This window comes from Strix aluco, chromosome 4, assembly GCF_031877795.1.
Source record: "Strix aluco isolate bStrAlu1 chromosome 4, bStrAlu1.hap1, whole genome shotgun sequence".
Classification (NCBI taxonomy): Eukaryota; Metazoa; Chordata; class Aves; order Strigiformes; family Strigidae; genus Strix; species Strix aluco.
In genome coordinates, this window is record NC_133934.1 from 116,249,148 (window position 1) to 116,275,942 (window position 26,795).

Genomic DNA, 26,795 nt, shown 5'->3' on the forward strand with positions numbered 1-26,795 from the left:
TGAAGAACCCATTTTATGCTTTTGATTGTTTGGTCAATACTTGCTTTTCTGAGGTCTAGTCAAACAATTGACAATATATAGGGAATATCTGAGAAAAGTTGTGGCCACTCTGGATTTGGGTAATACTTGAAGAATCTCCAACAGTATCAATATTAAAGGAAATGCATCTAGACAGGCTAATCAGAAACCCAGCCCTTTAGTGTATGTATATGAAAGTCTCTGCTCTGATACTTTATAGGCAGAATCTTACGTTTTTATTAATAAGAAGTAGGATGGGTATATTGAAACTGTACCTTTTGCTTAAAAAAGAACTGATTATTCTGGCTCAACAGAGAAAAATCAGAGGCAGAATGAGGTCCAGTTCTCTCTTCATGCAAGAAAGATAACATTTTTTTTGCCAAAATTTTAGATGGGATAGTAGAATTTACTTTAGATCTCTATGGCCTCATTGTTAAGAGTGTTTACAGACTGACAGCCTGAAGATCAGTTTTTCACCAAAGGAATGAATGGAATATCTATTAAATTTTTAATTTTATTTTCTATATCAGCATCTTAAAATGTTTTCACAATCCCAGTAATCCAATATTAAAAATGATAGTATTTCAGGTGAAATGCTATCATGTGTGGTAGTATGCTGCACTTCTTTCAAACAATCTTTTGGTCTTTCCTATTGAGCTATTGCTCATATCCTAGAACATTCAGAACAGTTCAGATTCTTGAACACTTGTAGGACTACCTACGATTTCTAGTATGTATCTCTATTATTCCCAATGTAGCCCAAGTTTTCAGGGAAATCTCCTGTAGAAGTACTGTCATGCTAAACATACTATGGAATAATAGTTCTTTGTTTTAAGCTATTTAGTACCTCTAAAATCGCAGCATGTGAAGATGGTGGCCATGAAAACATTTTACTTTTTTTAAAGATTTAAACCCCGCAGCAAATTAACAACACAAAAACACTGCCTTTTTAATTTCCTGCATCATCCCTTAAATCCCGTTTTGGCATGTTTTTAATCTTCCATGCCTGTCTCCCACTTCACAGCCCGGCAGAAGCAATTGTGGGTATGCAGGGATTTGTACCTGACAACAAAAGGAAATGTAATGATACTGGATGACAAATGGATCAGACTTCCTAGGTAAACCAATGCTGTATGATTTGACTCGGACCTGAAGAATAGGAGATTGGGATGGGGAGGAAAGAGAATCAGAAGAGGAAAGTCAGAATCTGTGCTGGCCCTTCAAAGACATGGGTTCTTTTTCATAAAACTTTGCAATTACTATTAATTTTGAAAAATATTCTTGTGCACTCAAAACAAGCACAAATTTAAGTATCACAGAACCTGTTAAAAAAAAAAAAATCAGTCAGGATTAAATAAACACAAGCTTTGTCAAAGCGTAGATAAAAAGCTGCTTCAGAGTAAGGAAAAGCTCCATTGCACAACCATGCGGGACTGTAGTAGGTAAAATCAGAAACGGTCTTGACAGGCAAGTGGGGAAGTAGGTGAAATCATGAGGTATGTAGAGAGGTAATGCGTACGTGCAGGCTCTGGTGCTGGAGGGGCTGGAGGGGTCGGTTTTGGCCTGGGCATCAGTCATACAAGATGGAGAACTGCTGCATTATCTTGTCCCCTGGACACCTGGACACCTATGTCGTGCCCTGTTTCCTGGACAGGGGTTATCACCACATGGCATCAGCCTGACAAAGGCCTTTCCAAACTTATTTTGGCTGAAAACACCGAGATTTTCGTACCGCTACCCTGGAAAAGTCCCCAGCTCTTGGCCCACCGCAGGCGCGGTGCCTGCTGGGAAGCGTAGTCCGTGACCTCCGGGGTGGCCACCCGAGGCGGTCACGGACTACACTTCCCAGCAGGCACCGCGTCCGAGGAGGGGCGAGGGGGGGGCGGCCGTGGCGCGGCGGCCCAATGGGCGCGGGCGATGGTGGGAGGTGAGCTGCAGGGCGGGCGGGCCGCCTCGGGGTCCCTCGCAGTGCGGGAATTTCGGACGGGGCGGAAGGAGCGGCGGCCGGGCCTGGCACGGAGGAGGTATTTGAAGCCGGCATCTGCTCTTGGGGTGTGGTGTTTGTTGGTTTTTTTTTTTTTTTACGAGGCGAGTTTTGGGGCGCTGTTTCGCCTCCCCTTCGGCCTGCTGTGCGTCCGCGTTGCGGCCGGGTTTTCCCGCTTCCCTCGCTAAGGAGGCTGGTGGTACCACCGGGGCCCGCTTGGGCCCTGTTCCTCCGTCTTTTCTGCTACGGGGGTAGGAAAGGCACCTTCCCTGCCTCCCCCCACCCCCCGTCCCAGCCCGTGGCGCCGGCGACATCTCCCTGGACCGGCAGGGAGGGAGAGAATGGGGGCAGGTGGGTAAGAGCTGCCTCGGCTTCGCCCCTGGGGTCTGCTGCACCTTCACTTCCCCTGCCTTCATGGGCTGTTGGCTCTAAAGCTCCCTTTGGTGGCAGCGGCCTAAGTTGCTTTCCTTCGTGGTTGTTTTTTTTAGTGCTAAGGCGAGGTGGGGGAGGTGGAGTAAAAGCTATACTCAGTGCCATTTAGAGGTTTGTCCCCTTTAGGAACATCCCGGTTTGGCTAACAAAATACCATCTAGGCTGGCAGGCGTTCCTGAGTTTTGCTTTAAAGAAAACATGGGTTTTTTTAAAGAAATACAGACCTACAAATCACAAAATCTGCAATTTTAGGATCAGAACAAACCTGTTGTGTAAGAACTGCGCTAAACTGGTTTCTTTCTGTCAGAGGTTTTTCTTCACTTCCTATTTCTCGCCATTTGCCTTCCTTGTTTAAGACTTACTCAGTTGCGACAAGGGCGAGCCCTGTTGTTTTCTTTGGATTTCAATTTGTGCTAAGGCTTTTATTAATTCATAGGGAATCCATGGGCCCTTTTTGTCATTATCAAAAGTATAAAAGCTGTTGTGAAGCTTTCTGTAGCTATTACTGTCTCTAAAGGCTTGTGCCTTTCTCTGTCCACTTAATTCTTGGGGATAATACCCAAATGAGGTAGGATTCTTAGTGAATTTCAGAGCTGTTGATTTTTATACAGTATGCCAAACTATGAAAAAGCCGTTGAGTGTCTCACTCACGTGCATAGGTACTTGCTGGTGGTTTGGTGGTGAGGTAATTTGGAATGACAGATGATTTGGTACTTTATAAAGTTGAGTGTGTTCTTTATTGCAATAACTATCTGAGTGATGCTCAGGATTTTCAGGTGAACCTTAGATAGTCTTCAAAAGAAGAAAATGTATTATTGAGAAGGCAATTTAAAATTAGTTAGCAACACAGCAATTCCTCTTGTAAATGACCGTTTCCTATCTCTGAACAAACTGCATTCTGAAATGCTAAAGTCATCTCAGTGTGTTAAAAAAAAAAAATAAAAGAAAAAAGCGTGTTCAGTTTGCCCAGTTTAGTGCTATTGTGATGAAATGCTTCTCACTAATTGTGGTCATCCAATGTACATCTGTTCATTTTGTCTAAGAAGAGGTATTTCTTAGGGAAAGAACTCTAGTGCCTCTTCTTCCATGAGTACCATTATTTGTCAGATGTCTTAATTGCCAGGAAATTAGATTATAGTGGTACTCAAAATGTGACACTGATAGACCAGTCACAGAATGTCCAATTTATGCAAGAAGGTCTGTTTACTATCTACCGTGCTTGGTATTACAAGTCACTGATACTTCAGGTACTTTTTTTTGGTGATCCCTCCTATGAAACAGTTCTAGATTATTCAGAAGTCTTAAAGTGTCATGTTCTTTCTCTCCCACTCCTTGAGCAACAGCTTGGTTTTGGTTTTTGTCTTTATTTCCTTTTTTGCAGGCAGACTTAGATGTCTTGCTGTGACTGATGAACAATACTAATGACACACAGATTTCAGGTCATGCTGGGACTACCTATTCATGAAGAGGAGCACAGGTCACCAGGAAGCCTTCTCTGTGTTGAGAATGAAAATAGGTCCTAATGATATAAACAACCATAAAAGTGATAACTTCTAGAGAATAAAAGAGGAGACTCAGGAAGAAACCTGCCACACTACAGAAATACTTTATTAAAAATAAATTTGATTTATATTCATTTTGGAGTTTATTGAGAATGAATGCCAACAAAAATTGAGAAGTGGCTATTCATATTTATTCGAAGAGTTCAAGTATCGCTAGAGTAGCAACCATTGCAGACATTTGTAAAGATAACATCACTAATTGCGCTACTGATAAAAAATTGTCTGCATATCTCAAGTACAGTGTATTCAGTTTCTTCCAAGATGTTTTATTAAGGAGAAGCAGGAAAAATAGCCTTTGTAGTACTAAGAGGCTTTTGAAGAGAGTTTAGACAAATAGACTTCTGTTATTCATACTTGTTAGTAGCAAAATCTTTGTTTTGAGCATATTGTAGCCACATAAAATGCTGCTGTTTACAATCATACACCTTGAAAATAGTTCTTGTCAGATACCTTAGCTAAGTAGGGTCAGGTCTGTTTGATACTTGAATGATAGTACAGTACTTGACATCTATGGTACTCAGTTTCCAAGGACTTCAGCATGGTTGCAGGCACTAATGAATCAAGCTTCACAATACCTGTGGGATAGAAAATATTTCCATTTACTGATGGGGTGAGGTAATTGAGGTGCAGGACAGTTAAAGGTGATATATATTTTTTTTTTTTTGGTGTGTGTGAATTTTTAAAGGTGATTTTAGGGAGAAGTATACAACTTTATTCCAGTTAGGCAGTGTACAGTAGGCAGTTCCATATCGTGTTTGCTGGTTCATAAATTTCCTGACAAACCCCTCACATTTTCTGTATCATAATTGAAAAGCACATAGAATGATAGAATTTGCACTAAAATGTCATTATCCTTTTCCATTATTTTTGTCTTTTTTTTTTTTTCCACTGGTTCTGTATTTTCATGCAGAAAATTTTTGCAGTCTCCAGGTGGTTTTGGTTTCAATCTGTAGAAGATCCTTGAATGAATTTATCCAAATAAATGTGAAAGCATGTGCAGCCATTGCTTAAATATTTCCATGGATAACAGCTTTTTTGCAAAAGAGTGAGTGCTTAGTATTGTGAATGCTGCCCATTGAAAGCGATCAGTGTTTGGCACCTATGGCCTACTGATAGTTTGACCAACTTGTAAGTAGGCACAGTGCCATCTTAGCAGATGGATATGAATATAGACAGCCAAGAAACCATGTATGTGTATCTAGTGTATTTGTTAAGGGCAGGGTTCCCAGCTGGGGACGTTCAAACTTATGTCCATTTTGAATTTTTGCTTTTATGGATAAAGGGAAGTTGTCATTAATATTTTTTTTTAAACTAAATACCTTCAGGCATACAATTATTGACCATGTTTAAAAAGAGAAAAAAAAAGAAGGAAAAAAAGAAGAGGGAAATCCCAGCTTCTTCTTTGATACTCTTGAGGAGCTATTTTAAGTAAACTTAATTCCTTTTTAAGTGAGGCTGCTATTGAGGTTCACTGTGAATGTCAAAAATGTGAAGCATATCAATAGTTTTATTTCACTGGCTTGCTAGCTTTACTGAAAAAGAGGCTGCACATTTTTCACTTACTGGGCAGTAATCTGTCCAGCATTCAAGCACCTAAGTACATTTGTCCAACTCTTGCTGGAATTATTTGTAATGACTCAGAGGTCAAGGGATGCAGTCCTTCAAGTCCTCTTCATGTCTCTTTAATTGTTCTTGAGGACAGTATGCTCATTTTGTATATGTTTTTGTATCCTTTAGATGACAGTGAGTGTGATCTTGCCCCACATCTGAGTCATTAGGTACCGACACTGCTGACTTTTGCATTTTCCTTTACTCCTTATTTGAGTCAGTCTTGGGGCTTCAGACTTATGGTTTATTTTCTGATCACAACTTCTCCTTTGTTTTAATCCTTTTCCTGATCTGGGTGTCCTGAGAAGCTGCTTAAAGGTCTGCCGTGATCATTTTGACCTGCTCTTGTAAGTGTAAGACATCAACATGTAGCCATTCCTACCACTCTCTGTTCCTTCTGAGGAACTTGGGCAGCATTGTGTTCTCATTGGTATGGTCTTAGCTGAGCTAGCTGGAATTTCGTTTGGTTCTTGGAAGTCTTATTTTTCTCCTGTAGAAAATATGGAGGAAGAACCTTCCCCTGAGGCAGTACAATATGTATCATCTTGAAGATTAAAAAAAAAAAATAAATGAGGTGTAGAGAGAGGAGTTTCTTGAAGGGTATGGATAAAACTGGGTAAAGTTAGTCTTAAAATTTAACTGTAAAATGTCAAAACTGCATCTTGATTATAGAGAAGAACGTTACTGTATAGAAGTGGAAATATGGGAAAGTAATACGGAATTAAAACATCCTGTTTTGTGATAATGAGGAAGCTTGTGCAGTGTAGGTATCGATAAATACCAGTCTCTTCCGGTGATGTGGGTATTTCATACTACTGTTTTGTTGAAGTTACTCGTTTAACCCCAGTAAGTATTCAGATGTGGTTCTATGACACAGAGCTACTTCTCAGATTAATAAGGACCTGAAAAAGCAGAACTTGTCTTTGGCATGGAATCATACCCCTTCTTTTCTGTGTTTATTTTTATACCGAATGACTGTGGTGTCAGCACACATTGGGTTTAAGCCCATTGGTCTCTTTGAAATTCTTTGCTAGCTTAGTTTTTATACTCTTATGTTGGGCTGAGCCTCATATTCACTCCCCCACTCTGGCCTGGCTAACTCAGGGAGACATTTACACCACCATTTGATCCAATTGACTCAACTGTTGTTTAGCTGTTCACCTAAAACAAAGGCCGCCCACTGGTCCCTTTTTTGATGAGCTAAAGTGAGCTCCTTTGCATTCTCTCCAGTGCTCCTTGGACACATCACCCTTGCCAGTCTCCTGTTCCATCCATTGTTGAGTTTTACTCAGTCACATTTGCTTTTTTCTAAGGTTAGACTTATGATTGGTTGTGCTTGATTGAGTACCATAGATTCTGAGATTTTTTTTCTAGCATGTGTTATACAAGGTCTTCTGATAGTTTTTTCTTGTGAAGATTTTTGCTGTCAAATTTTTTTGTGGTGCCTGGAAAAATTAGTTGTTTTTCACTTAGAATTCATGACGATGAAACTACTTACTGTATTTCTTTTAAAGTACCTTTGTAGTAGCAAATTAAACCTTAAACAATCCATGCTTTTTCATGCTTCTAGCAGATTCCTACATAAAGTAAGTCTGGTCAGTATGTAACCTCTGCTTTTTTTTCTATTTTTTCCTTTTCTTTCCTCCTCCCCGTCCAGGGAAAATGCCATATAATAAGAAGACTGCTGAAAAAAGAGCCCCTGCAAAAAGGAAACTTGCTGAAGTGTTTTCTCCAGGAGAGATTCTAGCAGATACATCAAGAAAAGAGTGGAAATTAGGTGTCCCTATAGGGCAAGGAGGGTTTGGACGCCTTTACCTTGGTAAGTGTAGTTATCTTTGATAATGCTTTATAATGGAGAATGAGATGTTTATTCTTATTCAAAGCAATGAAAAATTGACCCTAAGTTAGAAATGCAGAGTGTCTTCAAGTGATCTTTTTTACTAGAACCTGGTGTTGGAAAAAAAATGACAAGAGTAGACAGATGGTCATTGTAAGAACTGAGGTTGTATGAGATTCCAGTAGTAAAGTTCCATTTTTTTTAAACTAAAATCTTTATTACTTTTTAGCAGTGAAAGGATAGTTTAGTATTTATTTAAATTTGATTTTTGGTCTGTCTGAAAGAAGGGATTTTTGCATGAGTGTCCTTATATCACAAATTCTGAACTGAAACTGTCTTTAGCATATTCTGTGGAGTCTACTGATCAGTCGGTATTTTGGCTGGTTTTGACTTTGGTGCTGCTTTTGACTTTTTCATTGCCTTGTGAACTTCTGACATGAGTCGTAGACTTTTTCTATGTAACCAGTGCTCAGAAAAAATTGAAATGTTGGACTTTACAGTTTAAAGCATCAGCACAGGTCTTGTTTTGCAATACTGTTTATTGAATTCAAGGAAACCTTTTAGTGGATAGTGTTCCATACTTAGTATCTCTGTTATTGGAACAGATGAACAGATAAGAAAAATCTTGAGGATATCTCAGGAAATGAAAAAAGCTTGATTGCCCCTAGTCATTTTCCAAACAGTTTTGAAGGGATGAAAGTTAATGTGCTCCTGATAATAAGGTTTTGTTTTGCTATGTGTTTATGGTCTTCCTCTTGGTGAAAAAGTTGCACTGAATTCATACTGAGTTGAAAAAAAAAAATTAATAATCTGTCCTGCTTTCAAAATGAACAGACTGCAGCATAAGTGGATTAAGAAGAAAAACAGGACCAGTGGGTGGCTTCTTGCCAAAGAAGCTCTCTACTACTTACTCAGCCTTGCTCAATGAGCTACTAAATTTACTGAGATTGGAGTTCCAGCTCACTCAAATTGTGTAGTACTTTGTGTTAAGAATTCCAGCATTGTTCAAGCCAAAGCTTGCTCTCTGTTTGTTTCCCTATCATTTGCACAAAGCAGTGCCCCTGACTGTTCCTGTACTTTGTGCTTGCCTAACTTGATGTCCTTCTGTCACAAATATTAACAGCTTAGTAGCAACAGAAAGTCACTTTTATATGTGACATGGCAAAAGAGTAGAGGGAATGTGTTTCTCATCGTTATGCTGCAGCTGTGTATGTTCATCACAGTCCTAGAAAATGAAAGAAATGCTGTTGAGTAGGGAAGAAGTTATTCAATAATAGAAGTCCTTTATTTAGTAAACTGTCTGTTGTCCTCAAACGGAAGAGAGAATGCAAGACCATACCCATATAGAGTCATTCTTTTACCAAAGTCTGAGGTACTGATATATGTTCATGTCAATACTTAATTACTTTCTTGTTTGTTTGTCCATGCTGCATAGCAAGTAAGTGTATGTTTTGTGACAGTTTCCTCTCCTACTACTAATAAATGCTTCCTTTTTAACAGCTGATGTTAATTCTTCAAAGTCAGTTGGCAGTGATGCACCTTATGTTGCAAAAGTGGTAAGAGAGCATTTGAATCTACTTCAGAATTTGAAAATGTTTGTTCTAGAATAGCATGTGTAATTTAAAACATCTTCTGAGTGAAAGTAATACAGTTGCATAGTGCTCTTTAAAAGTAAATGTGGTGATTTAGAGGAACGCTGCTGAGAATTGGGAGTCCTGTGTATGAGGGTGGATAATGGAACATCAGCAGAGCTGAAAAAGGTTCATGAAATGGATCAGATTCTGTTTCATTTGCTGCTTCCTGTAAACAGCCCAAATATCACAAAATGAATGAAATCCGGCTAGCTTTTGGAGAATTTCTGTGATTATGCAGTGAGTCTGTGTGAACTGTTGCTCACCGCTGGATGTTGGTAAGCTGACAGATGGCTTGGGAGTAGAAACAGCAAAACTTTGATTCCTGAGGTCCCTGCAGATATCAAGTCCTTTAAATGTTTTATCATAAAACACATACGTATTCTAATTGCTATTGATGGCATTGGCACATAATTTTTTTAACCTAATGATTACAGAGAAAAAGCATTGTTGGTAGCTCATTTTTATTCCATTGTAACAAATCAGCAAATTCTTTTTATTAGTTGAAATTTTCTTATGTTTTTAATCTTAAAATGAAAAAGATTTAACTTGATTTGGCTATAATTTTCCTAAGGTATAGAGTATTTTTTCTTAAAGTTTGTTAGATTATTTTGTATAGATCCTACTACTATGTATGATTCCCTGGTAGAGTCTTAGTAAAAAACCTGGGAATATGGGAATAGCCATAGTAGATCCAGACCATTTATTATCTTGGTGGTACTTCTGGTCCTGTGACAACAGCAAATAACCAGAAAACTGCAAGAGCTTCACAATGTAAAAAACTAGTTCTTCAGCACAGTTCAGAACTGCAATGTTTTAATCTTTTATTTATTAAGCTATATGGCGATAGTGAAATACTTTACTGCAATATCTGGCCGCTTATGTAAATATGGTAATACTTTTAACATTTGTTCCTGAAACTAAAAGATCAGGTTAATTTAGAATAAAATACATTTTCATTAGTATGTGCCTTTAATCTTGATATTTATATCTGCTGACTGCAGGAAATTATAGAGTACTAGTTTTGATACTGTTCAGACACCCCAAGATATTGTTGGTGATGACCCTCTTTCTGAAATGTCACTTGCTGAAGAAAGCACTGCTTACGATTCAAATGTCAAACTACCACACTTCCCACATTAGCGTACTGCTGCTGCCTTAGGTGTCTGTGGGCAGGACACGCAGACCAGGAGCGCCAGCCTGCAGCTCTTGCATGGTTGCAGCCTGCTTTTGTATGTCCAGCCTCTGCTGTGGAGGGCAGGGGGTGTCCCACCGTGCAGGAGCTGTGGCCTGTAGAGGCAGGTAACACACATTCAGGTCAGCAGCAGTGGCTTGCCTGTGAGAGGCATCGGCTCCTAATGACTGGCTCCTGCTGAGTTTGGACTGATCAGGAAGCAGAGTGCCATTTAACTTCCATGGAAGAATCCAGTTTGACTTGCTTGGAAAATCATCAGATATGCATTATTTTATGCTGTGCATAATTGCTATCCTCCTCTTTCCCTGAGTTTGAAACCTGTCTACCTGCTTCTCTTCTTCACTTTGGGCTCTGAATATAGGAAGAGTTGTCGTAACTTTTGGGTTGCTCTTATACTAGATTCACTTTGTTGCAGTAATTTGTAAATACCCCCCTGCTAATCTCCCAGATGACTACTCACTTTTAATTTGTCTTTTATAGTTTTGTCTTTATGGCAATAAAGAGTAGCCCCAGTCTTTGTGCTGCCCCATAACATATTATGCCTCTACAGTCTAGTATAACGCAACTACAGATAAGGGCCTATTTTCTGATGCCTGGGTGATTCCTGGTTGATCCATCAGCTGAAGCAAAGTGGTTAACAGCTTTGAACAATTATTAGTGTTTAACAAAATATGTGCTTCTATAGTAATGTTCTTCAAATTAAGCTATTAAAGCGAAGTGGAAATTAGCTTAGTCTTTGACATATCCTCATAGTATTGATGTCTGAGCAGTACGAAATGAATCACAGTTTTTATTAAAAGAAATGCTTTTTAACATGTGGACCTTTCAGATGTCATTGTTCAGGAGTGGATGCAGAGTTTAATAACACATCATTAAATTGCTGACTGAAAAAGACCAGAATTCTTAAAATACCACGTGAAGAAACTTGTTGGGTTTCGACACATACACAATAATCTCTTTCATTATGATATCTTTTCTAATTAGACTTTAATTTCAGTTTTGTAAATCATATGTTTAGAATGACCCTGGGCATAAAGTTGTAGAAATTTGTGTTTGAAGTCTTGTAAGATGACTAGTATGGCAAATATTGGACATCATTACATGATACTTTTTAACATAGCGTATGCATTTATTTATCTGTATATAGCATTAATGGTATTATGGGGAAACAGCTTCATAGTCAACATGAAGATCTGTTTTGTGGTTAAATCATTTATCCATCCCCTCAAGTATGAAAAGATACGAGATTTTTAGCATTTAGTCTGACTAGAGTAAGATACATTTTTTTTTTCAGCACTGAGACATAATTTTTTGTGGAATAATTTATTTAAAGATAAATATTTTAAGAGTTTTTAACACCTACAGGTTTTTGCTATATTTTAGTAAGAAAATAACATTCTTCAAACCTGTGTGCATTGAATCAAAATAATATGTATAATTTATATTCTAATTTTGAGTATTAATGAATTATGCTACACAGAAACAAGTGAATAGGTCACGTAACATTTGTCTGAGATAGCTGCAGTATAAGATTTCAGCTATTTAACCCTTCTCCTCTGTACATGTAACCTCTATATCACTAATTTGTTTTGACAAATAAACTAACTGAAAGTAGATATGCATGTACCAAACTTTATGTGCATTGATCAGTTGGTCTAGTTGTGAGTTTTTTTTCAGGTTCATGACTTAAGTCTGAACATTGATCCCAGAAGGAGGGGCAGGAAAACTGTTACTTCTGCTTCATTGTTTATCAGGGCAATACTGCTGGAGAAGTTGCAGTGGAGATAGGCAGTAGCTTTGTAATCAAGTGTCCAGGCCTAGGAGTGGTGCCTAAGCTGGTATCTGCTCTCATTCTGACTGATCTTTTTACTCTGCCTCTGAGCCAGTATATCCGATGCACACTAAAGCCCATGTTCATCAGCGTATTTGATCTCTGTGTTGCTTCGTTAATGTGGGACAGCAGTAAACCTCTATTAGCTGAGTGGTACAGTCTGGCCTTTAGTAATTATCTGGATCACTACATCTGCATTTAAAAGTTAAAAACCATTTAAGATTGATGTTATATATCTTGGAGCCTTTGCTAATATCATGACTGTATTTCTGGGTTTCTTTGCCAGTAATCTCATACTTTTTTTGGTTAGATTTTTTTAAGTGTAGGATATTCCATAACAGGTATTTTCGCTGAGATAGAATGAATTTGGACATATGTGAGTAACTAGACTAAAATAAATTGCTTAAGCTTATCTCAAAATCAATCACTTAAAAATTGCAAGAGTTGAAATAACTTTTTTTTATTTTCTGCGCTAAGTTCTGGAAATGTAGAGTCAAGGTTTCTGCTCTTTTGCATACTTGCAGTATTTCAAAGCTTTGGTGTTTTCAAATCAATTTCTCTCTTGCACTTCACTTGTAATGTGTGGTTTCCATAGATTTGTCCCTAGAAAATGGAACTTGAAATACCTTATGTTAGCTTAAATACAAGGCAGACTCTGAAGTCAAAATAGGTGTCATTCTTCTAATTTAGTTTAAGAGAAATTGTGAAATCCTCTGTAATTTTTACCTTGATCCACTAATGTATGAAGGGAACAAAATACCTTATGTTCAGGAAGACTAACTTTTCTTAAGATTTTTCCATCAAATCATTTCAGATGTTATTTTAGGCTCACTAATGTCTATTTCAACTGATGAAATCCAGCTTTAATCTGGAAAATCTGAGATAATGAATGTTGTTTAATGTTCTCTGGTAAACTTTTGCTGCCACTTATTGGTAATTTTTCTATACATTTCAATTAATTTGTTGTTCTTTAATCTCTTGTTATGGGAAAGGATTCTTTGATGCCCTTAATGTGAAGGAATTTATAATAAAAATTTTAGAGCCAACCTTTTCTTACAAAAGGATTGTATTCTATTGAATTTATCATCACGGGGTAGAATATTTTTATAGGGTGAATGTTACATTTTGTGAGCTTTTAATAATTATTAGGCATTAACACAGCAGTTTTTAACTAATTTTAAATTGTCTTAAAGGAACCCAGCCAGAATGGACCTCTTTTTACTGAGTTAAAGTTCTACATGCGAGCTGCTAAGCCAGATGAAAGTAAGCAGTCTATTAAAATGTTTTTAATGAACTACAAGCATTTAGGAAAATAGACCCAACAGGAGTAAGGTCGAACTTTTAAGAGAATCTTTAGGTCATTTTCAAAATTATTTTTAAATGATTGAAATCTAATTCAGACATATAGTAAAATTAGGGTTTTTCTGTAGGATGTTCTTTATAGTTGTGTTGATGGTATTGTCTAAATTGAAACTTTAGTTGAATCTCTGTCCCTGCAATGGATGCATCGTTACCTTTCCAGTATACTTTGCATACAGATTTCCATGAAATAAGCAGCTCACATGTATGCAGAAACTGTAAGTGATGCGAGTACTTCCTTCTTACATAAGTGTCTACTGATGCGAATTCATGAACTTACCTTTGTTTGTATTTTCAGTTCAGAAGTGGACTAAATCCCATAAACTGAAATATTTAGGTGTACCAAGATACTGGGGTTCTGGCTTGCATGAAAAAAATGGAAACAGGTGAATATATATTTCGTTAGCATATACTGGGATTTATTTCATCCACAACCACTATGCCTTTTAACCTAATTTGCTTTATGTGTTTACCACCTATCTTCATGCTGTTCATTTCTGCTACGAAGTTTCATGTTCATAACAGGGTGTGTTTAAGGAATAAATAGATAAATTTTAGTTGCTACTTGTATTTGTGTCTATTCTTAGTGATTTAGTTTCCATTTGTCTTGAACATAGCTGTAATACAGTGATGCTATATATGAAGCTTTTCATATGTGAATTAAAGTTGACTGCTAATGTGTAAGTCTGAATAATATGACTACCTTTAAAGTTTTTTCTTGTGTGGTGTGCAATTAAAGAGTATTTTCACTCACACATATAAAGGACTTAGTGCTCTCTATAAATCTATTTTATTTTCCCTAGGGATAGTTTTTTTTGCTTTATCTGTGAGCCAGAATAATTGCTAGTCTCATGTTAAATTTGTCTTAAGTCTAGAGATAGTTTTTAATATTGTTGCATGTCATAAAGGGTTTTTGTAACTTGGTCTTGAATGTTATGCCTGTTTATGTAAAAGTCCTTGTTTCCTAGTAGGCTTTCTCTATAAAGCTATGCTGCAAAGGAGTTCTAGTAGTTCTCTGGCAGCTTATAGCAAGTCAGGCTTTTTTGTGTGCACCACTACATAGGGAAGTTGGTATGTATGCCCTAGTATGTCAGAAATATCATTGTTTCAGTAGATCCTCAACTTTAAAACAATCTAATGTAAAAGCAGCATTAATTTTGAGAGGCAAAAGGAAATAGAGCAAAATTATATTTTTTTCCCAAATAAACTTTTCTTTCCATTCGGTCTTTAATGCGTGAGATTCTTTAATAAAGCTACTGTGAGCTTTTACAGTAATGGAACTAGTTTGGCTGTAGCAGTGAATATCAGAACACCTTTGGCAAGTGAGGTTTTTGGCTTTAATAATAGGTTAAAAAAAAGGTTGTAATAGATTTCAAGAAACTAACTTTTTTAAAGTAACCATGTTAAGTCACTTATTTATAAAGTAAAAAATGTATTTCAGTAAGTAATTGGTGCCTGGTTTTACCTATAGTGAATTACAATACAGATATATTTTTCTCTGTGGGTACTTGTTTTTGTATTGCATAACTAGCCAGGAATAAAAACTAGTTCTTTTGATGGACGAACTTTTGACTAGGTGATATAAAAAAGTTAAGAATTTATGTACATAAAATAAGTCACGTATTTCCCACATATTTGTGTTCTGTGTACCTGCAGTTTATCTTTTGTGAGAGATGTTTTCAATCAGTAATTTGTGCAATTAACACATAGATAAAATACTTTCCTGAGTACAATTCAGTAACTTTGTGTTTTTTTTTTTTCCTTGAATTTAGTTACCGATTTATGGTAATGGACCGATTTGGTAGTGATCTTCAGAAAATGTATGAAGAGAATGCAAAGCGATTTTCCCATAAAACTGTACTACAATTAGGCCTGAGAATAGTAAGTTTAAAAAAACAGATGATATTTTTTACAATTTGGCTTCTCCATGTAAGTCTTTCAGTTAAATCAAACTTTTGGGCTGAGTACAGGTCCTCTGCTGGATGGAGCTGGGTACTGCATTTATATGACTATTTTGTTTTATTAGCTTGATATTCTGGAGTACATCCATGAGCATGAATATGTGCATGGAGACATCAAGGCCTCAAACCTTCTTCTGAGTTACAAGAACCCTAATCAGGTATTTCTGATGCATTTTATTCCTCATGTTTGAAACCTTCTATTTGACAACACATGGAAGTGCTTTGAACCAGTGAAATCTAGCAGAAGCTCATTTTTAAAAATGTCTGTGGTAACAGTATTTCTGCTTGCCATTTATATCTAGTTAATATTCTACGATTTTTTTATGCATTTTGCTGGACAGATATAAAATTGACTATTTGCCCTAAATAATATTCTAGAGAAATTCTCGAGATTAAAAAAAAAGACTCTCAAATAGGCATTTGCAGGTGGAAGCTTAAAATTATAGCACAGTAGTAAATTATGTTTGCCTGTCTGCATTGTTGTCTCTCATTCCTTTGTTGAAATCTATCAGATAAGTGTACTGTTACTTGGAAAAACTGGTCTTTAAAGTGTTGATTGTTCCACCTGATTTACAGAAGTCTTTCATTTTTCTGCATTTTTAACTTTCTTTACTATTCAAACGATGCATATTAGAGTTTCAGAATTATGTATGTCTTCCTGCCTAAATGTTTTAGCTCATGAAATAAGTAAAATAATCTCAGTTCTCTTAATGTAGCTGTGGTATTAGTGAGACGTAATGGTATGTAGTAGTGTTCAAATGGGACAGCTGACTTTAAAGAGGGTAGGACAGTAAGTGTATTTATAATTCTATGAACATTACCTCTTTTCTTTTTTCTTTTTTTTAATTTATTCCTACTGGTAGTAACTGACGATTTTACTGTACTTGTCCTCTGCATCAGTAAGAAACTACTTCCAGATCAGGCTGCTATACGGAAAACAACAAAACCTATCTGACACGTTGTTCTAAAATCATATCTAGTAATCTCAATAAAGCACTGAGAAAGGATCATTTAAAGTCAAAAACCTCAGTTTTTAATTACATTTATTATTTGCATATTTTTTGTATTTATATTTCTTTAATTTTGGAATTCTTTGTGAAAATGACTAGGTGTACTTGGTGGATTATGGACTTGCTTACCGATACTGTCCTGAAGGAGCTCACAAAGTATATAAAGAAGACCCTAAAAGGTGTCATGATGGAACTATTGAATATACCAGTATTGATGCACACAAGGGTGTGGGTAAGGATGTAAAACTTTGTTCTCAGCAATAGGCATTTGTGCATCCTTTTTATAAACTCAAAAGACTTTATTTGCTGCACTGAGTTTTGTAAACAACCAGGTTTCTGAATCCATAAAAATACCTTTTTCTTCTCTATGGACCATGCTGGCATTTTTATTTTTTTCCATTTACTAACTTTTACATTGATACTAATTTACTGTATTTTTAATGTAACTTCCTTAAATAGATTTCCTCAACTTATAAAGACTCTTAAGATGTTTAGTGTATTGCTTTTTATTAGTTAAGTAGAAATGGAATAGTGCTTATGAGATCTTGATAAAAAAACAGGCCCCGTTTTCAGCAGATAGTTTCTGTTATCAACAGAATATTGTTCCTTCATATTTTGCAAAGATGCACAATATTCTTTATCTTGTTTATGGCTTAATATTTATGTTATTTTTAAACAAAACTTCATTTAATTATGGAATATTATTTCATAATTTTGCCTATAGTCACTGAGTATCAAGAGGCAAGAAGTGAGAAAAGGTTTAATGTGAAAAGGACAGGTCTATGACTGATTAAACACTGAGGATTTGTAGTGAACGCCAATTTTTTCTTCATTCTTAAATTTTGTTTTATTAGCATAAAAGTGTGTCCTGCAAAAATATCAGTTGTTGAAAATTATTATTTACTTCAGGATGAACTGTTGCACCTATGCTTAAATGACTTGATTTGCCTATTTATACTGCTAGTGTAGTCTGTGGTCAATGTACATGTGGCTGGTTTTTGGGGTTTTTTAGCAAGGGTTAGGGATCTGATCTGTTATTGTCCTCTGTTCAGTTTTCAGGCCATGTGAAATATTTCAGCATTGTGGAATATTTTTTTCCAGGAGATGGGGTTTTAGCACTATTACCTTTTTATAGAAGAAAGGAAGTAAAAACTGTTTTGAACAGAAAGTCAATCACTTCACTAACTTGCTCTATTTTTTCCACAATCGGAGTACTTAAAAAGCTTCCCAAATTGGGATAAGTGCAGCATGGCATATCCTTCAGTAGAAGAAAGAGCTTGATAAAGGATTTGAAAATGAAGTTATCCTTCCAGATGTAGGAACAATATTTTTTTTCCTTTCTTGTTTTCATGCTAAAATAAAGAAATAAGTAACAGATACAGTAGTGTTACATTGTTAGCATTAGCTTTCTATTGTCTTAACATATTTACAAATTTTAACTGTTGTTAAACTATTCGTGCTTTATCTGCTCTTGTGGTTCTTTTTTTATGTGTGCATATATATTTAGCACCATCGAGACGTGGTGATCTGGAAATCTTGGGCTACTGTATGATTCATTGGCTTAGTGGCCATCTACCATGGGAGGATAACTTAAAAGATCCAAATTTTGTTAGAGACTCAAAAATCAGGTGAGAAACTACTTGTTTTCTTTCTCTTTTGAAATAAAAAATAGGAATGACTATGTCTTGATGTAGAAATGCTTTGTACTTTCAGTATGTGCCCTTTGGTGAGTAGGCTATTGTTTTGTATACCCCCCCAGTTTCCCTTCATTGTGTCTCATGTGTCCTTGGCTTGTAATTAGACTTGTACTGTTCTACTCTGTCGTCTTTTGCATGTGTGAGATGCTTGTTTATCCACTGCAGTACTGTCACTTTAGAATACTGCAATGGTTAAGCCAAAAAACACTCTTACCAGAGACAGAACTGAAGCATGGGGTATGAGGGGCTTTTATAAATTTTTTTTTTTTTTGGTCCGTCTCCCTCACTGTTACATTCCTTTATCTTCCTCCCACCCCCACGTAACCCTCTCATGTTAGATGTTTAATATTGTTGTGTTTTAACCCCAGCCAGCAACTAAGCACCATGTGGCCACTTGCTCACTCCTCCCCTCTCCCAGTGGGACAGGGAGGAGAATTGAAAAAAAGTAAAACTCATCGGCTGAGATAAGAACAGCTTAATAACTAAAATAAAATATAATAATAACAATAAAATATAATAGTAATTACAATAATTAGAACAAAAAGGAATATAACAAAAAGAGGTAAATAAAACCCAAGACAAGTGATGCACAATGCAATTGCTCAGCACCTGCTGACTGATGCCCAAGCAGCAATCCTCCCCTCCTGGTCCACTCCCTGCAGTTTATATACTGAGCATGATGTTCTATGGTATAGAATATCCCTTTGGCTAGTTTGGGTCAGCTGTCCTGGCCATGGTCCCTCAAAGCTTCTTGCACACCTGCTTGCTGACAGAGTATCAGAAACTAAAAAATGCTTAACTTGTTGCTTAGTAGGGCTTATTCTAACTAAAACATCAATGTGTTATCAACATTGTTCTCACACTAAATCCAAAATACATCACTGTACCAGTTGCTAGGAAGAAAATTAACTCTATCCCAGCTGAAAACAGGACCAATATGAAGAAAGCTGTCTCAGCACAGCAGTTTCTGTCTCATTAACAAGTATTTGTTATCTGACTTGTAACACTTTGGCCTCCATCACTGTTAGCCAAGCTCCACCTCTTCCCCCCAGATACGGTTTTGGCAGGGGATCTCCTCTGAATAATATCAGCTAGAGAAAGAGTTCTCTAGCAGAAGAGGTGAGAGCATTGGTACATGAGGGTTTAAAATGGACTGGTTCTTTTCCTTCAGTCTTCTACTTGCTTGCTTTTATAGGAATCAAAAACTGTTGAAGAAAAATTTACCATATTTCAGATAGGCTGTCTGGCATTTGTCAGGTTCTCAAATGTACTGCACTCATAAAAATGGCTGTATTAAGTCATACCAAAGGTTTATGTAGCAGTGTTTCCAGTCTCTGACAGTGGCCCAAGCTTAGGTACTTAGGAAGTCTGTCAGAACAGGCAAAAACTCAGACTTTGAAAGAAATAATAGTTGTGAACAATTTTGTTTTTCAGATGTAGAGATAATATTTCAGTTTTGATGGACAAATGCTTTCCTGGGAAAAATAAACCAGGTAAGAGGAAGTGTTTTAAATTAAAATACTTGGATTTGGCCTGTTACATTTTTTACGATTGACTGTTTTCTTCATTGCAATGAATGTGTAAAAAAAGTGATGCTGTCATCACTGCGTAATGAACCTCGGTATAATTTTTTTCTAAAATATGTTGTAGTAAAGTCATAATTATGAGTTTATAAATAACCATTTAAAAAATAGCATAAGTAGTACATGCATAACTTCTGACTTTTGTGGTAAAAATGAATGATTAAAATGTTTACAAATAGAAATTAATTGGAGGTACCATTTCTTCAGATGCAATAGCCAAATACATGGAAAAGGTGAAGCTACTGAGCTATGAAGAGAAACCTGTTTATCAGCATTTCCAAGAAATACTTCTGCAAGGTCTTAAGGCCATTGGGCAAAAAGATGATGGAGTACTTGACTTTGGCTTGTTCGAGAATGGAGACTTACAAACAAATCCCATGCGAAAGGTCTTTACTCAAATTTATGTCAGCTTTTAATGCATTTTTTTTTTTGAGCTAAATAAGAGTTAAAGTGGTGCTGGAAGTAGGTGTCATAACTGCATCTAGTAGGAAATAAGTAAATAGTGAAATGTTTAAGTCCTACTCTTACGCATTATTTCTCTAATTTAACTTCACTAATCGTTATTAAAACTTAATACATAATGATGTTTATAGGTGTGCTTTCATAATAGAGAATATCTTGGATAACAGAATGTGTGTATATAGTTGTAATGACATTTGAACAGATGAACATTCAGTTAATTACTTATTTTCCTTAAATTGGTAAAACTCCAGATGGGTCAAAATACATGTAAGGTCAAATAAGTCTAGTTTTTGTTTCATATTAGTTTCCTTTCTGTGACTAGTTCAAAGCTTAGTTTTAAGTATACATCTTTATGCCAAGTATTTGGTTCTGGAATTCACATATTGAATTCACTGTGATCTAATATGTTATTTATGAGTCTGAAGTATAGTGGTGGGCTAGGGGTATTTTATTCCTTGTATTTAAGAAGCGTTTAAGGCTAGATTTGGACTCCCATTTGAATACAGCGTAAGAACCTTTTAAGTCTTAGGGAAATTGTGTGTTAAAACGTTTTTTAAAAAGACGTAAAAATGGTCAGATAATGGAACAAGAAATCATAGAATCATGGAATGGTTTGAGTTGAAAGGGACCTTTAAAGGTCAATCTAGTCCAACCCTCCTGCAGTAAGCAGGGACATCTTCAACTAGATCAGGTTGCTCAGAGCCCCGTCCAACCTGACCTTGAGTGTTTCCAGGGATGGGGCATCTGCCACCTCTCCGGGCAACCTGTTCCAGTGTTTCACCACCGTCATCGTAAAAAATTTCTTCTGTATATCTAGTCTAAATCTCTCCTCTTTTAGTGTAAAACCATTAGCCCTTGTCCTATCACTACAGGCCTATTATTATTATTTTTATCCTATACTTCAAACTGCATTTATTACTTGTTTATTTTCATTTGTTAATAACAGCTGGGCACTTTATTGGTTCCTTTAGCGTGAACCAAGGAACTGAGAATTATAATACAGAATAATAAATAGTACAAGAATTTTGCCTGCTTACTGACATGATCAGCACTGTGTTAAAGATGGGCAAAAAAGCACAAAAGAAAAAAAGCTGTAGCATTTTAATGTCTTCTGAGGATATATGTTCAGCTTTTCTTCTTCTTGCCCAGTAAATAGTACTTTGGCTAAAATCATACAGCCATGGTCTTTATACTAATATTTTCTGCTGAACTGAGTGTAAAGATCTGTCCAAAAGGGGAGTTCATTAGCATAAATTCTTCTGCTCCCCCTGTGGATCAACATGGCTTGAGACCTGTGTTTTGGGGGGGAAAAAAAAATTTTTTAATGGTTGGCTGGTTTCTTTGCTGAGTAAGTTGGCCTGCTGCAGAGCCAACATCTGTGACCTTTAATGTCCTTGACCAATAGAGATAGCTGGTGCACATTTTCAATGGAATAAAATTTCAAAAATCTTACTACTTTAGCCAGTATCAGTCAAGATCATTCCCCAAGGGTGGGATAGTACTTTTCTTACTAGCATCAATTAGGATTTAGCTTTTACATTGGATTTGGGAGGGGGTGGGGTGTTGTGGGTGGGTTGTTTTTTTGTTTGGAGAAGGTTTGGGTTTTTTTTACTTTGAGGAACCATATGCATAGTCAGCTTGCTCAGTTGTCACAAATATGTTCAAGCGCTTACATAAAACAATGAGTGTTACTGGCCCATTTAAACAAGTGTTTTCAGCTGTCTGCTTCATATTGCAGTGGACTTCATGCTAGCTAGTCATGCCAGCTACTGCTAGAGTGTCCAGACAGAGTAAGATTGGTTGCTTGAAATGAATTTGACATAGCCTGCTTGCTTTTGACCAAATACCAGGTTGAGTCTTCCTTCTATGTGGGATTTTCTAGGCCTTATAACAGCTGTGGGTGTAGGCTAGAGTAGAATAATAATTGTGTCAGTCTTCCTTCCAAGGGTGTATTTTGCACTTCCAAGAATGAATGGAAGGACAGTCTCCAGCAGGATGTCTTCCTTCCCAGAATATATGTTTGGGAACTCATGCTACTATGTTTTTTTGTCCAGGGAGTATCGGACATTAATGAAAGGCTAGGAGAACAGCAAGACGATCTGTGCTAGTTGAGAATAGCTGGACACTTAGATACACAGAGGAGGAGAGGAAGAACATAGAATGCTGATTAAATTTTATGTATTTTCAGCTGTGACAGGAAGCTCAACTTGATGACTGTTTTAAAGATAAGCTCCAGATTCCAAACTCTGTTAGAAACTGCTTTCCATAAAGATAATTTACCACTGATCAGTAGCATCTTGCCTCTGAAAGCCAGTATCTTCTAGCACATGCTGAATTTCTTTTGGCATGCTTAATGTCTAATTTGGAGAAGAAAAATACAGTCTGGCATCCACCCTTGAGAAGATGGTAACCTCTAATATAGAGTATTTATGACATTTCGGCTGTACTGATCTTTTAATCACAACAAGTCCTAAGACACCTACTCTTCAATTTCTTTGGGGCAATCTACCATAATACTTTCTTAAAACTGTTATTTGATGTTCTGAAGTTATGCTGTTTCATATCTAAGACAATATTTCTAGCTTCTGTGTAAATAAATTCTTAGAATGTAGGATTCTCCTGTGCTTTCAGCTTGTGTAGCTAATGGAGCCATGATGTGCATTGTATGTTGTGTATAAGCACGCTTGTTCTGGAATCTCAGTCATTCTCTAGTATTAGTATCTGGCTAAAACTCACAGATGTATGCTATGTTAAAAATTAACATTTTATTTTCTATATCATGACTCAAGTTTCCCCAGATATATAAGTAAATGAAATGCAGTCCACAATTGTGCTGGAGGTTGGGATTTGATAGTTGTTTGTTTTTTTTTTCTGTATAGTAAGTGCACGTTGGTGTTTGTGTGTCATATTTTATAATAGTTCTAACAAAACAAGAAGCTGACAGTACCATGTGTTGAAGGAAGTACCTGAGCCCTTGACTAAATTATTTAGGGCAAGGACTGCATCTTTTGTTTAGTGCTGAAGAGTTGCTGGGAAATACTGGGAGTAAACTAAACTGGAAAAATATGGGTCTTAGTGATTTGTGGTTCCTTCTAATGTTTCAAATGCACAGGTGTTGCTTTTGTCAGATGAATGCTGTCTGATTTCTAGTGCTATGTAATTTACCTGCATCAAGATTAAGAAACCACTTTTTATTAAATAAGATTGGAAACAAGATAAATGTATTTTGCTTTTTTGTGTAGTATGTATTGGATATCTGTTTTTCTGATGAGCGTTTAAAATGTTTTCTAGTACAATTGGGAGGAATGCATTATCTCTCATATAAAAGGAGTACAGCGCTGAAATAGTCCTCCTTAATTTTGGTCAGAATGAACAAAAGTGTCTGTGTTTATTCCTGCCTAATGCATCACAAATCTGCTGACATGCTAACCTTGGAGTCTTGGCTGGCGGTAATCAGTCCTGTGCACCGGCAGGAAAGATGTACCTAATGCACTCCATCAGTGCAGTTTGCATATGGAAGTTCTCACAGGGGAGCTGCCCTGTGCCAGCTGAGGGTTACCTGCCCACTGCAGTTATTGTATGTAATTATCGAACCAATCTGTTCAGCCCAGCAGGGTTTAGATGGTAATCATGAAGCAACACTTTGGAAAGGAAAGATGTAATGCACTCTCCCCTTCTCTCATGAGCTATGTGAAGTTGTAGCCACTTTTAAAGCTGTATTAGTAAAGCTCTAGTCTCACACAATTTAAAAAAAAAAATCCAAACAAAAAGCAAACCCACACAAACCCCCCCAAAAACCTCCCCCAAAAACCAGAAAATGTAAGCTCCTCCAGTTTTCATGAAAGTTGGCTATGTCTGATACAGATAGAGGTCAACTCATCCTTTGCAAAATTAATGTGGTTTTAAAAAAAAAAGTCTTTCCATAACCATGTTACAAATACTTTTCAGTAGTAAGATTAATTGTAATACACAACTAATAACAGTTCTATCAGTTTAGAGGTTTTAAGATAATGTACCTTGAATAGAGTTCAGATTTCCCAAGTACTTCTCTTTGAAACAGAACCTGTAGTTGCTGTTAGAAAAAAATAATAATGTATTGTCAGTGGGTGTTAGCTACTTTTAAGCTGTGCAAAGAAAGCCTTAAGAAGTTAGGATCCAGGTAAACTTGAATTTAATGAGGTGTAATTGCTTTTTTTAAAAGCAATTAACATCAACTTTGGATAAAATGTTTTTCTGTGTTTTTTTTAAGATTTTTCAGGTTGCTCCTTTTGTAACACTTATTCAGTGTTACATAAATAAAAAAACAGGTTTTGGACATAAAAACTCATGTTTTAATACATTAAAATTTCAACTCCTAATGTGATCTGCAGATAGGGGAACTGAACTTTTAAATTGTCTATTGCCTAGTGCTAGTATTTTTGCATTAATATATGAATAAATTTTCTCTACAACTGGAGATGTCTTATAATATATTAAGAAATAATGCTTAAAATGGGGGAATTCCTTGTGAAGAGATTTTCTACTTTGTATGGTCTTTTCTGCTCTTGAGTTCAGTTACTTTTTTTTTTTTCAGAAAAGAAGAAAGGCAGCAGCTGCAGCCAGTGAGAACACTGAAGCAGAAATGGAAGGTATGTGATGAGAAAATTCATGGGTCAATACAAAGATGGGGACATTGTTTACCATTTACTTTTGTGGGCAAAACAGATTCAACTTGGGGAAAAAAAATTATTGCCAATTAAAATAAATTTGGGTGGTGACAAAGGAAAACACTAAAACACCACGTTTTCTTCCCCTTCTCCCAAGCTCAACTTCTTCACTGTAGACTCCTCTACCCCACTGCCTGCGTGGTGGAGGGGGGATGTGGAGTGGAAGTGTGTTATGGTCAATACATAGCATTTTCCCTCTGCTGTTCCTGCTTCCTCACATTTTTTTCCCTTGGTTCAGTGTGGGCTCTCTTTCGGGCTGCAGTCCTTCAGGGGAAAAAAATGTGGTTCACTTCCTTCAGGAAGTATCCATCTGCTCCAGTGTGGGCTCACACAAGTTGCAGGGGATATCTGCTCCATCCTGAGTCTTTCATGAGCTACAGGGAGTATCTGCTCTGGTGCTGTGGAGCACCACCTCCTCCTCTGACCTTGGTGTTCCCTCTGCTGTTTTTCACTCTCCTCCCCACACTGCCACCCCCTGCCTGCCTGTCCAGTGTTTTTGCCTGTTATTAAATGTTTTCACAGACAATTAAATGTTTTCACAAACAAGTTGGACTCAAGTTTGGCCTACAGTGGGTTTGTTTTAGAGCCAGCTGGAAAGGGCTGTGTCAGGCCCAGGACAGCACCTGGGTTCTTCCCACAGAGGCCACCTCTGTAGCCTCCCCCAGCTTGCCAAAACCCTGGCACATGGCCACATACACCCAATACAACCATTTACCTTTAGCAGTTTAAGTGATTTTGATCTTTCATAATTTCTGTTTAGATTAATAAAATTGAAATACTTAAACTTTCTGTGTAATAAAGGTATACTCTCCAGTTACATGCTGCCTAAAGCTGGTAGAAATGTTAGGTGATAAAAATTAGTGGTTACACCCTGCTCTTTCGCTGTCATTCATTCTCTCCTCCATTCTCATTTTTGTCCTCCTGTCATGTCCGATTCACTGTTGGAATATGATGACTCCTTGGGATTTCGTCATCACAGTGTGTTAAAGCCAGCGGCTAGCAGCAGCAGCTTCTAAAAGCAAGTGTATTTAAAGTCGAGGAAAGGATCAGCTGTAAGGATAGAAAATGCTGAAACGACATTTCAGATAATTTGGCATAGTTTCAGTGTTGTCTGGAAAAAATCATGGACAGATGAAGTAGGATTATTTTAAGTCCCAAAATCAAATCTTCAGTACATCTGTATAGGGTAAGCTTATGGTGAGTGTCCAGTCAAACTGTTTTCTGGATCTAACCTAACTCCTTCGTGTTAGATGTGAACTGAATTCAAGTAATTACAAAGATATTTCTCCTAAAGAATTTTTGGTTCAGACTTTTTAAGTAAAAGACCAGATGTTGTCTGTGGTCAAGTAGTCTAAAAATAGTAAAGTAGTAGCACTGAAGTCTACCCCAAAACAAATCCACGTGTTTAAAATAAGGTCTGATGGAGTATGGCAGGATGGGAAAATGTAACATTTCAAAGACAGTAATATTATTGGTAAGTTAGGGATTTACCCTAGTATATTTACTCAAACAGTATGGTACAATGTACAAGTAATTAAGCTAATGTTATTCCAGAAGGTGACACTGCTCTGTTCATTTTCAGCTGTTCTCATTATAGAATTCTGATCATTAAAATCAGCGATTATTTCTCTTACTCGAATGCCTTTTGAATTGTTGACTTCAGTTTACTACGAATTTTCTAGTCTGTCAGTGGCTGAAAAAAGTGTTAATTAGATTATACTTGCTTTTGAGGAAGTACAGTTATTCGATTTGATGCTAATGTTTATTCATAGTTTTAGCATTTTAGATTTTATTTAAAACCTTACAGCAAAATCTTTGATACAGGTGACTATTTTCTGGTTGTGGTTTGATACACATGAGCAAAATATACTTTCATTTTATATCATATATTATACTACTTTTTTCCTGAGATTGTAGCC

At 36.8% G+C, this 26,795-nt stretch overlaps 1 protein-coding gene across 5 annotated transcripts in view; it reads left to right on the forward strand.

Moving 5' to 3' along the window:
- Window positions 1-1,942: 1,942 nt before the first annotated feature.
- Window positions 1,943-26,795, forward strand: part of VRK1 (VRK serine/threonine kinase 1) — a 34,651-nt gene continuing 9,798 nt past the window's right edge. Inside the window, exons 1-12 of one of the 5 annotated variants that reach the window (XM_074825070.1) lie at window positions 1,943-2,042; window positions 7,262-7,423; window positions 8,942-8,997; window positions 13,292-13,361; window positions 13,756-13,843; window positions 15,230-15,338; window positions 15,484-15,576; window positions 16,528-16,660; window positions 17,936-18,056; window positions 19,560-19,618; window positions 19,916-20,094; window positions 24,744-24,798. In XM_074825070.1, the coding sequence (XP_074681171.1) occupies window positions 7,267-7,423; window positions 8,942-8,997; window positions 13,292-13,361; window positions 13,756-13,843; window positions 15,230-15,338; window positions 15,484-15,576; window positions 16,528-16,660; window positions 17,936-18,056; window positions 19,560-19,618; window positions 19,916-20,094; window positions 24,744-24,798 (1,120 nt within the window). In that variant the 5' untranslated portion in view covers window positions 1,943-2,042; window positions 7,262-7,266. The other 4 variants (XM_074825071.1, XM_074825069.1, XM_074825073.1 and 1 more) reach the window with 4 other exon arrangements.